Source organism: Patagioenas fasciata, chromosome 1 (genome assembly GCF_037038585.1).
Source record: "Patagioenas fasciata isolate bPatFas1 chromosome 1, bPatFas1.hap1, whole genome shotgun sequence".
Classification (NCBI taxonomy): domain Eukaryota; kingdom Metazoa; phylum Chordata; class Aves; order Columbiformes; family Columbidae; genus Patagioenas; species Patagioenas fasciata.
The window spans coordinates 31,004,714-31,016,018 of NC_092520.1; the positions used below are offsets into that span (position 1 = coordinate 31,004,714).

At 44.7% G+C, this 11,305-nt stretch overlaps 1 protein-coding gene across 5 annotated transcripts; it reads right to left on the reverse strand.

Annotated features, from left to right (window-relative positions):
* Positions 1-882: 882 nt before the first annotated feature.
* On the reverse strand, positions 883-11,296 carry ARL11 (ARF like GTPase 11). 5 transcript variants are annotated; one of them, XM_071805476.1, is made up of 4 exons: positions 10,849-11,296; positions 6,917-7,844; positions 6,091-6,639; positions 883-4,379 (listed from the first exon to the last, which is right to left on the reverse strand). In XM_071805476.1, exon 4 carries the CDS (start codon positions 2,210-2,212, stop codon positions 1,661-1,663), a length of 552 nt encoding a protein of 183 aa, XP_071661577.1. In that variant the 5' UTR covers positions 2,213-4,379; positions 6,091-6,639; positions 6,917-7,844; positions 10,849-11,296; the 3' UTR covers positions 883-1,660. The 5 variants fall into 5 exon arrangements, with proteins under 5 accessions (XP_071661577.1, XP_071661570.1, XP_071661567.1 ...); XM_071805469.1 differs by having other exon boundaries at positions 6,091-7,844; positions 11,024-11,296; XM_071805466.1 differs by having other exon boundaries at positions 6,091-7,844; positions 10,962-11,296.
* Positions 11,297-11,305: the final 9 nt, after the last annotated feature.

Sequence of the window (11,305 nt, forward strand, 5' to 3'; positions counted from 1 at the left end):
AACTGCAAATATGTAATTTTTATCCTCCTTACCATGCACACAGGTTTATCATATAATTAATTATACAATTCAGTGCTGTTTAAGTATGCTCATAACCATGACCACTTACGTCAGATCAACACTGGAGCACTGTTTTATAGAATATAATAGTTCTTCTACAGTGACACAGCTAAAAAAAAGGTGACTTTTTCCATTGAAAAGGATTTATTTCATTGAGACCTTCCTGTAAATGTCAGATTATCTTTCTTCATGACTGTTTAAGCTCTCTGTTCCAGCTGCTGCCCCTTATGAAGTGAAGCTAAGAACAGCACTAGTAAAAGCTGGGCGATAATTCCTTAACAACTGCAAAATGCTCTGGTATGAACAGAAGGTTTTGCCATGTATTTCTCCTTGGTGTTTCTAGGTTGAGGAAGTTCTTCCTTGAAAGCAGCTGACTTCTGCTGCTTGAAAATTTTGTGCCCTTTCTCACCACTTCCCTCACCACTTTCATTAATTTCATAATAAAGTAGGGACTGCTGTGAAATTTCTGAATTTAAACCCTGAATAACAGAACTTTGGGTACAGGAAGGTCTTAGGCACACTTTTACAGGCCTTTCCAATGGCAGGTTGAGCAGGACTGGACAAAAACCATCACTGCAACAAGGAACCTGGCCCCATCATGAGGTGCCAGGGGCCTTTCAGCTGCCCCAGATGCAGTGGAGAGCCCTTTGGTTGCCAACCTGCCTATGCCCAGAGGTGCCCATAGCTACCAGCCATTGCCTGTAGAGTGGTCTCACCAGTTTCAAAGGTCTGCGAAACTGAGCTTCATGTTGGCTGTTAAGGCCACCATGAGGATATTTAGAGGTTGACTGGTCATGCAGATGTGTTTCCAAGCATCTAAAGTCAGGTTTGATTTCTCTATATTTAAATATAATCCAAGGAAAATGAGGTACAACTTATATTAAATCAGTATTTGATAAATATAACAATTGAACAGAAGGACCTAAACCAAGAAATACAGAAATTAATATATACACATCCTTGAACAGCATTATGCCATCCAATCCTGACTCACATCCATGGCTCAAAGACTATACCTGTAGATGCCTCATTAAAACCAATTAGCTGCTGGTTGTTCTAAGTTCTTTGCTTACACTGTTCCAGTTCAGCCATTCCCTTTTAGCAGCTGCTGATTTTCTAGTGGATGAACGTGTGATTCGAGATGACCGAGAAGCACCATGGAGCATGTTCAAACACCCCCTGTGGGCATCAGCCCATCAGGATAGCTGCATTGGGGTTGAAAGCCATGGTAAGAAAGTAATGCCCCAGTCTCTCATGTGCGTTTCTGGTGTAATTTATATTGCTCTGGCAAAAAGCGTCCCTGCTGAAGCACTGGACACATGTAAGGAGGATGAGCAGAGCCTGGTGACTGTGGGAAAAGCTGCAGCCAGTGATGAAAGTCCATGCTCCACGATGGGAGTTCTGCTCAGAGGTCTTCCTGGTGGCAAGAGGTTTCAGTGGTGAGTGGATGGGTGTTTTTCCGTGTGGCACGTGCCAAGTGCAGATCTGCTCAGTTTAGGGGGCACAAAAGGCTGGGATCCTTTATGGCAAACCTGTGGGCAGCAACGAGTGGGAAAAGTCTGCCCGAGGTTCAGGTTTGCCCTGGGGCTCAGGTTTGCTCTCAGGACGAGGACCTCTGCTCCAGACCCCGCAGCAGCACTCCCAGGATGGCCAGGGCTTCCTGCAGGCCCTGCCCGGTGCAGGCACTGCACCCCCGCAGCACCCAGCGGTGCCCTGCCAGCTGCCCCTGCTGCAGCCTCTCCCCCAGCTTGGCGGGAGCCAGTGCTCCCGGTACCTCCTGCTTGTTGGCCAGGAGGAGGACAGGGACACCAGCCATGCTGGGGTGCCTCAACACTTTCTCCAGCGCCGCCACTGCTTCGGGCAGCCGGGCTGTGTCCGTGCTGTCAAACACGAAGATGAGGGCGTTGGTGTCCTCCAGGTAGTCAGACCAGCTTGCCTGCAGGCTGCCTTGTCCACCGATGTCCCAGAGGGTAAAGGAGATGCCACAGGGCGTTTGCAGAGACTCCACGTTGAAGCCCACCGTTGGGCTAGTCTCCATAGCCAGGCTGCTCTTCAGTTTGTATAGAAGGGTGGATTTGCCAGCAAAGTCGAGCCCTAGCATGACAACTCGAGCATCACTTTTGTGACAACCTTTGGAGATCAGCTTCCCCATCAAGATGCTGTCACAAGCGTGGGACAAAAAAATGCAGCCAAAAAAATAAAGGAAGCGTATTTCCTCAATAATATTAGTTAAAAACAGTGCTCAGTTCTGCCTCTCCAAGAGAGCACCTTAGGTTTGCTGAAGACACAGGCAGTTTGCTTTTGCTTCTCTTCGTAGCTAAAACAAGGTGAGAGTTATTATTTATGAGGTATGGAGCAGAGCCAGGGAGTGCCGTTTGAAACAACTATTCCTGTATCCCAGCTCCGCTGCCACCAGCTTCCATTTCCATTCGCAACCTGAAGTGATCAGTGCAGAAAGGAGCCAACATCTTGCAGGAAGAGGCGTGGAAATGGTGGAGCAAGTTTCTTCCTCATTGCATACAGAAATAAATGAGCTTTTGTTCATTGGCTTCTCTAGGGGAAATCCACTCCTGGCAGGACAGAACAAGGAGGAACCCGGGTTTCAGATCAGAGTTGCTCTCGGAATGTGCTGAATCACAGCTCAAGGGTGTGGATTTAAACATGAGCAACAACTGACAGTTTTTCTGCCAGTCTTATGGTAGAAAGTATAAAACTGATCTCTGTAGCATCAGCTTTCACTACCTGTTATGCAGACGGTAAAAACAGCAATTTAAAATAATGCACACAAGCATGTTTTTTTAACGTCTCATTGAAATACGACCAGTCAGAGCGCCTTCCCTGGGGTGAAAAGCTATAAAATTCGTTACATCAAGGTATTTATTGAAGCAAAGACTGTTCTCTGTGGCTGAGGGGTAAACAAATCTCTTAAAAGAATGGAAAAATGTTTAGCAGGACAGCACCACTTGAACTTTACATGCTAGAGGCAAAAATGTGCTGCTGAAACAGCTCCCAGAGTCGCTTGTGCAAGAGCGGCTGTGGCAGCCAAGCAGGGGCCCCGCAAAGCCGGTATTTACCTTCTTTATTGGTTGGGTTTTGCTCCCGAAAGGCTGCTCAAAAGCACACAGAACTGAAAGCAGCCGTAAATGTCACGTCACGGCTTTAATGTGGACTTGCTCTCCAGCCACCTTTGTTTGATGGTGAAGAAGGAAATGTGATTCATCTATGCTTCTCTGGGACCACAGGGACTTCCACATGTCAGTGGGAGCTGTGGTTTCCCCAGCTATGGTCTCCACATGACGCCTCCATGTCGCAAGTCGCCATCACTGGGGATGAAGTTCAGGGTGTGGAAGGGACCATCTGGACAGTGACAAAGTCACTGGTGGCCAACCAGAAGCATATTTCTTACCCTGGGGGGAAGATGTGTCCGTTTCCCACCTTTTAAAGAAAGGAAAGATGAATGAGGAGTCCAGCCCAGACAGGCTGCATGGGATTGCAAGGGGTCCTACAGACTGTGTTTTGCAAGATATTTCTGTGACACATGTCCCTCCCATAGTTAACCCACAGAGCTGGGTGGCACCAAGAGCCTCCATGAGCTTTGTGCAGCTTGTGTACAGATAAGGTGTGTTTCTAGGGCCAGGCTTTAGGTTAATTCAAAAGCTAATGCTTATTTACAGCAGTTGCAGAGTTATTAAATGGTATAAATGTAACAGCATGCGTGTGATAAATCAGGCAGTATAGGTTCATGTGTGATCTTTTATGAAACCAGTCTATAAATGGAAAAAGGCCAGGAAGATCTCTAGCTGAAAATAAAAAAAAAGATAACTACTACGTGCAGCAGATCTTGATCCTTCAGGGAACTCTGTGCATGCTCTGCAGTGCATGTTGCTGTCCGAGGGTTACCCATTTGTCTGAGTTCTTCATTTTTAAAAAATAAGTTAAATTGTTTTCTGGCTACTTAATCTGCTTATTCTCCTTTTTGGGAAAACTTTCTTCCCCATATCGCATTGTACTTTAAGATCAATGTAGTTGGCGTATTTTCATCTATCGGCAGGTCGAGTGAATTGTCTCTATCTTTTCGTGTTTCTCTTGCATTTGCTACTGCTCATCTTCTCTAAGGCTTGATAGGAGGCTGTGGTACACAGCTGTTTCACCTGACCAGACATTTATAGCACTGAAATTTCTTTGAAGTAAGTTAAAATATAGGTACAGGAAGCAAGGGTGGAGATTCTACCATCTGATCAATAACCGAGTATTTGAAATATGATGTGACGGAGTCTTTATTGCATCACTCTCTGACATGTTGCAGAAGTAGGCTGCTTCTGTAAAAATAAAAAAATAAATAAAAGCATGCAACTAGGCTACAGTTTTACTGAAGATTACTTTCAGGTTTTCTATGGCACAGAACAGAGTAATACATGGGCAAACAGAGGGAACTCTTTTTTCTTTTTTTCTGCATTCTCATACCCTACGTATTGAACTGCAGCCTGTTTTCTTTCTTCCTGACAATCATTCCAAATATGGGGTACAAACTGTGCCTACAGAGTCTGTTCCACCCACAGCTATGTTATAAAAGCATAGTATTTCCAATAAATAATACATGGGAGCAATTGCAAGTCTGTTTAAGAACGAAAAAAAAGAAAGTAAAAGCAGATGAGATGAGCTCCCAGCGAGTCTATTGCCAGAGCAGAAAGGCCGTATGCTAAATAATTCAGAAATTGTGTTCAGAGATGAGGACAGCACCTACCCCAGCTGTGTCTTACATGGGCAGTACAAATGTTTTTGCCTCGTGTTTCTTGTCTCCAAATTCACAGAAGCAAAGCCAGTGGCCACTAATGCCATTTATAATTTCATAGAATTTCAGATCGTTCTTTTTTTTTTTTTTTCCTGTTTGCTAGCCATGCATTCGCCTGTTGCCTAGATATTCATCACAAAGAGTAATAATCAGGACTAGTACTGCAGAACAGAATCCCCTCTCCTCCCCATGCCCTAAATATTCCAGTAACTGGAATTTTGTTCCAAACACTATATTCACTGTCAAAGCATTTTGCACTCACTCCATGGACCACAGAGGGAAAGAAGAAAGAGACTTTAAACTGAAAGAGGGTAGAATTCAATTGGACACAAGGAGGACTATTTTTACAATAAGGGTGGTGAGACACTGCCACAGGTTACCCAGAACAACTGTGGATGCCCCATTCCTGGAAGCATTCAAGGCCAGGCTGGATGGGGCTTCGAGAAACCTGGTCTAGTAGAAGGTGCTCCCTGCTCATGGCAGGGGGGTTGGAACTAGATGATCTTATAAGGTCCCTTTCAACCCAAACCATTCTATGATTCTATTAATCTGATTCTGTGACCTACAGTAGGACATGAGACACCAGCTTTGGAGAACAAGCCAATAGCTGATGGTTCCACAGGGAGACCATGACAACTCAGGGTTAGACTGTGACACTGTTAGCATGGTTGTCAAGATAGTCTTCATGGTAGTGATGCCATACACCAAACCAGGCTGAGCTCTGAAGCAGGTGCGTCTAATTTTATCCAATTCATGGGAAATCGGTGTTAATCACAAAGCAAAGGTGCAGCTGAGTCCACCAGAAATGCTGCTTGAGAAGGCAGTGCCCGTATAACACATTACCAAACTACCAAAAGTATCCCCAAAAGCAAGGCAAAAACTTCCAAGCAAGTTGCACCTCGATCCCTCCCTTCTACTAGTGCAAAGCACTTTCCATTAGTGGCCTCACAGGCATTGCCCAGCCACTGCTGCTCTGCCCCTTCCATTAGACATGCAGTGGCCAAAGAGGTGATCAGAGGCATGTGAAAGCCTCAGCTCATCTCTTTTCTCAGGGAGGTGCCTGATGCTGGGGGCAATGAGGAGGCTCCCAGATCCTGCCCTGACACCCCGCTGGGAGCCCTCACTGCACCCTGACAGTGAGGCAGATGTGGAGAAACACAGCACAGAGCAAAGACTTTGCCCTCATCCTTTGGTTGGCAAGTGTTACAACAGCTAATGAGGAAAGGAAAGCTACCTACCTTGCTTTGATGTGTGAACTACTGCATCTTGTGTATACGACTGTAGAGTATTTTTCATAAATATTTTTACTCCAGTCTCTGAATTTATAACTTCCAAAGCTATTTGCAACTTCACCAGGATGCACGTCCTCTCTGTAGGCTCATTTATTGAAGTGCTACCCAAATTCTTTTAGTTTTTTCCACATAAAATCGCAATGCTCTGTACTCCTCTTTCTATACCACCAGAACCCTCGTTCTGGGTCATTCTTCTTATGTCTTAAATTCACAGATCTCTTCCTCTTTGACTCTTGACATTTCAGATTTGTCTCCTCCTCAGGGCAATTCAAAAGTGAGCTGCTTTGGCTTCCTTACCTATCCTAACATGATCACCCCCTTTTCCAAGACTATTCATTAGCTCTTCCTCTTATGGTTGGTCTCTGTCCAAGTTTAGGTCATACATGAATCCATGCTACATACTGCATACACGCTGTTTTCACCGTAGAAACTAGTTAAAATACAGCTCTATCTTGAAGTGCCTTCATTTCAATTCTTCCATTGTTCTTAAAGTTTCTAATTGAAAATTTAAAAAAAAAAAAGGGAGAAAAAAATAGGTACACACGAAAATATAAATTTTGTGTGTGCCAAAAAGGCTTACTCCATCCTTTCACATATCCTAGTTGAATGTAAAACCTATGAAGCAATGACTTTTTTTTTTTTTTACTATTCCTTCAGTTGCTATCAAGAGGAAGCCCTACAGAGGCTATCTAATGATGGCTAACCATATCACCCACCTGTGCAATATATAATATAGGTAATATTTGTTACTTCTATGGGAAATAAAACTTACAGCTTGGAGGTGGTCTGATGCTCATCTCTCCATGTTAGTCTGGATGAAATTCTGCTTTGCAATTTACAAATCCAGCTCCCCTTGCGGGGCCTTCTCTCATTTCAGTTCCACAGGAGAAAAACGCGATTAAAATTACACTGTAAGTATGGACCTGAAAAATGCCCTTTGTACGACTTGCCAAGTTCCAGATCAACAGTGGAGTCTCCCTCTCAGTGCTTCTCAGATTCAGGGGTTTTGGATGATCATTTGCTCTTAGTTTTTGTCTTCGTTTACATGGTTAGGATATTTTGAAACACCCAAGGAAATGTCTTGAAAAGATATTGGAAATTATCAACAAGAATGAAAGCTACAAACTGATCATTACTACCTTTCTGTCTGGAAAAAACAGATGAAAGCGAAGTAAAGTAGTGAAAATCCAGAAATTGCACTTTATCTGGCTGGCCACAGGGTGTCACTGTTATCCCACACATCTCTCAGTGGAAAGGGTCTCCAGGGGAATCGGCTCCTGCCAAACAGCAGACGTCAGAGCTCACACTTTGATCAGGGGATGACTTAGCAACCTCAGGCCTTTGGCACCCTTTTGCAGCACAATCACTTTGAAACAGGTTTTGCTGAACAGCTGTGCGTATTTTTGTATACTTGTTCTTTCACATCCATAGAAAGCTGATGGTGAAGAGCGCAGAACAGAGTTGGAATAAGACGCCAGTTCTGAGAAGGTGACATTTAGCTCCAGATTGTTTTCCTGTCAGATTTAGCTGGCATTGTATCCTAGGAGTCTGCAGTTCGAATTAAAAGTTAATAAACTGATGGAAAAAATAACACTGAATGAGGAGAAGAGAAACACTTTGAAGAGCTTTCTTCTTTTAATGTCCTTTGACAGGTCACTGACAGTTGCCACTGTGATTCTTCACTGTGGTCACTTACAGAGCTGCAGAAACAGAACAGTCTTTAATCTACAACTGATAAGCTTATAAATTCTCCTAAACTTGGATTTATCTATGACTATGCACACCTTTGTAATCTCCAGTTTCAACAATATATACTTAGGAATGAAACCACTGTTTCAGGTTGCATTAGGGTTTGGGATGTAATTCCAAGCCACGTTATTGTTCATTTAGAATCCCAAATGTTGCCAGTTTGGTCACATGAGAAAGGTACTTCAGAGTCACCTGCTACTGTTATCAAAAGAGATGTAAACTGAGACAGTTTAAGAGAGGGATCAGCATCTGAGCTAACCCACTGAAGTCAGCAACAAGTTACACACATTATCTGTATACTGTCTTGAGCAGTCTGATGAGGAGCAGCTGAGGGAACTGGGGTTGTTCAGCCTGGAGAAAAGGAGGCTGAGGGGAGACCTTATTGCTGTCTACAACTACCTGAAAGGAGGTTGTAGCATGGAGTACTCTCTCTCTTCTCGCGAGTAACAAGTGACAGGATGAGAGGAAATGGACTTAAGTTGCACCAGGGAAGATATAGATTGCATATTAGGAATAATTTTTTCACAGAAGGGGTTGTCAGGCGTTGGAACAGGCTGCCCAGGGAAATGGTGGAGTCGCCATCCCTGGAGGTGTCAAAAAGGTGGTTAGATGAGGTTCTCAGGGACATGGTTTAGTGCTAGAGTTAGGTTAGGTTATGGTTGAAGTTGAAGATCCTGAGGGTCTCTTCCAACCAAAATGATTCTATGATTCTATAATAATTCCTTTTATTCTACAAAACTTGTCTCTGAATATCATTGCTTTGCCTGGTTGGCCTATTTAATGCTTTCATAACATTTCCAGTCTGTTATAACTTTTCCAGGGTCGATGTAAGGTTTCATATCCCTTTTCCTTCTAGAAAAAAAAAATGATTGGGGGAGGTTGCTTCTTGTTATTGTTTGCTTTTATGAGAAGCCAAACTGAAATTAAAATAACTGAAACTAGATGTTCGTGAGATTATAAAATTACCTTGGCTCCATCCAGAGCACTTTTTAGCTGTTTCAGCTGATTGTCAAGCTCAGACACAGTATCAGCTGCTTGCAACTACTGCTTAAGGACTTACTGCACACCGTAAAAACTAATTAGTGATAAGTAACAACAAGAAACTTAAAGCACATGAATAAAAAACCTGACTGGGGGCTTGTGTTGCAGTACTTGATAAAACAACTGGGTGTCTGAATATCATAACTAAGCACATCTGCTATACAGTATTAAATAGGATCAAAGTTCTGTTTACAGAGTTCCACGTTCACACCATTTCCTAGCAATGTCAAGAAAAGCAGCTGCTCTTGACAGATGATTTCTCTGCAGAATCATAAACACAAGCAGAAAAAAAAGTGTTGTGTGTGTTCCCTTCCGGCCCTTTTAGGGCTTCCCGTGGAGGTTCTGATGACACTTTTCCACATATCTTCTTATTTGTGCCGCCTTCTTTTGTTGCTCCAGAATTTGTACAACCTATTCAGCAGCGCCTTCCTGATGCCAGCTAAAGTCACTCAACAGCACAGCAAGCGGGAACTTGCCACGGAAAATCTCTTTTGACCCTGGACCTACTGCTGTGCTTTCCTTGCCTCATGTTCCAGGGCAGAATTTCCTCAGCATAACTGATTCCCTGTCAGAGCAATCCATCCACGCTTGATTCCCGGGAACTGAAATTGTTTTTTTCTTGTCTTTAAAGAAAAAAATTATTCTTTAAACAGCTTTCTCCTAAATTGACCATCCCTAAAGATAGATTGATACTTCCAGTGGGCTCTACCCTACTGGTTTGTGTTTCAGATCGATCAGCTTCCCACTCACTGCAAGCCCCAGCTGCCTTCTGACCCTGTGCACCGTCAGGAAAAAAAGTTAATTTTTAGAAAAATTGAAGTTATTTCCTGGTAACAACTTTGTGTAACAAAAGAGCTCTCTTGGGAGGGCTGGTCTCCAATCTTCCCTTTCCTGGACGCTCCCCCACAGCTCTGTCTTCTACTTGTTCTGCAGTTATAAACACAGAGAGAGCTATAAAGAGACATAATTATAGAATCACACCAGGTCAAAAGGAACCTCAAGGATCATCTGGTCTAACCTTTCTTGGCAAAAGCACAGTCTAGACAACATGGCCTGGTACCCTGTCCAGCTGAATCTTAAAAATGTTTGATGTTGGGGAATCCACCACTTCCCTGGGGAGATTATCATAATAGCTGATTGCTGTTATTCTGAAAAATTTCCCTCTTGCATCCAATCAGACTCTTCCCAGGAGTAACTTGTACCCATTGCCCTTCCTCTTTTCCATGTGTCTCTTTGTAAAAAAAGTCTTCATCTTCTTGGTGGCGATCCTTCAAATACTGGAACAGGCATGGTGATAAGGTCTCCCTTAAGCCTTCTTAAGGCTGAACATGCCCTGTTCTCTCAGCCTTTCCTCATATGACCGCTTCTCAGTCCTTTGATCATCTTTGTGGCCCTTCTCCGGATCCTCTCCAGCCTGTACAGCAGGGACCAAAACCAAACACAACATTCCAGGTGTGACCTGATGACGGCTAAAAAGAGTGTGATAATGACCTCTTTGTCTCTGCTGGTGATACAGGCACTAGCCTTATATATAACCAGCATGGATCCTGCCACAGCCCTGTGAGATTCTATCTAATTGCGGTCAGGGCAGGAAGCCTGGGCTGGTGGCAACTCCATGTTTTCACAAATTGTCAGGGATTGGAAACGACCTCGAAAGATCACCTAGTCCAATCCCTCTGCCACAGCAGGAACACCCAGATGAGGTTACACAGGAAGGTGTCCAGGTGGGTTTTGAATGTCTCCAGAGGAGACTCCACAACCTCCCTGGGCAGCCTGTTTGGGTGTTCTGGCACCCTGAGAAGTTTCTTCTCAAATTTAAATGAAACCTCTTGTGTTCCAGTTTATACCCATTGCCCCTTGTCCTAGCATTGGTTGTGACTGAGAAGAGCCTGGCTCCATCCTTGTGACACTCACCCTTTACATATTTATACACATTAATGAGGTCACCCCTCAGTCTCCTCCAAGCTAAAGAGACCGAGCTCCTTCAGCCTTTCCTCATAAGGCAAACGTTCCACTTCCTTAATCACCTTTGTGGCTTTTTCCCTCAACTTCACAGCAGTGAGGATGCAGCGGCAGAAAGGTGCCATACCCGTCAGCCTGCCCGTGCCGAGACCCCTCCAAGCACCAGCAGCCCGCGGAGCTGCTCGCTGGGCCCGGTCGACCACGGCGCCGCGCCCCGTCCCGAGGCCTCACACCAGCCGCCCGCACAAGGGATCAAGCCCCCGGGCCCGCCTAAGCGCCCTCGGGGCGATGGCTGCAGAGACACCGGCTGGGGCGGGGAGGCTGTGCCGGAACAGGAGCCGCAGCCGAGGTGTCGGGAGTGACCTGCCAGGCACCTCCCACCACCCCTCCTGAGGAAACAGGGCTCTCG

What these genes read in the sequence shown, in the direction of transcription:
- ARL11 (XM_071805469.1), bottom strand. Translation starts at nt 2,212, where the DNA reads ATGGGGAAGCTGATCTCCAAAGGTTGTCACAAAAGTGATGCTCGAGTT.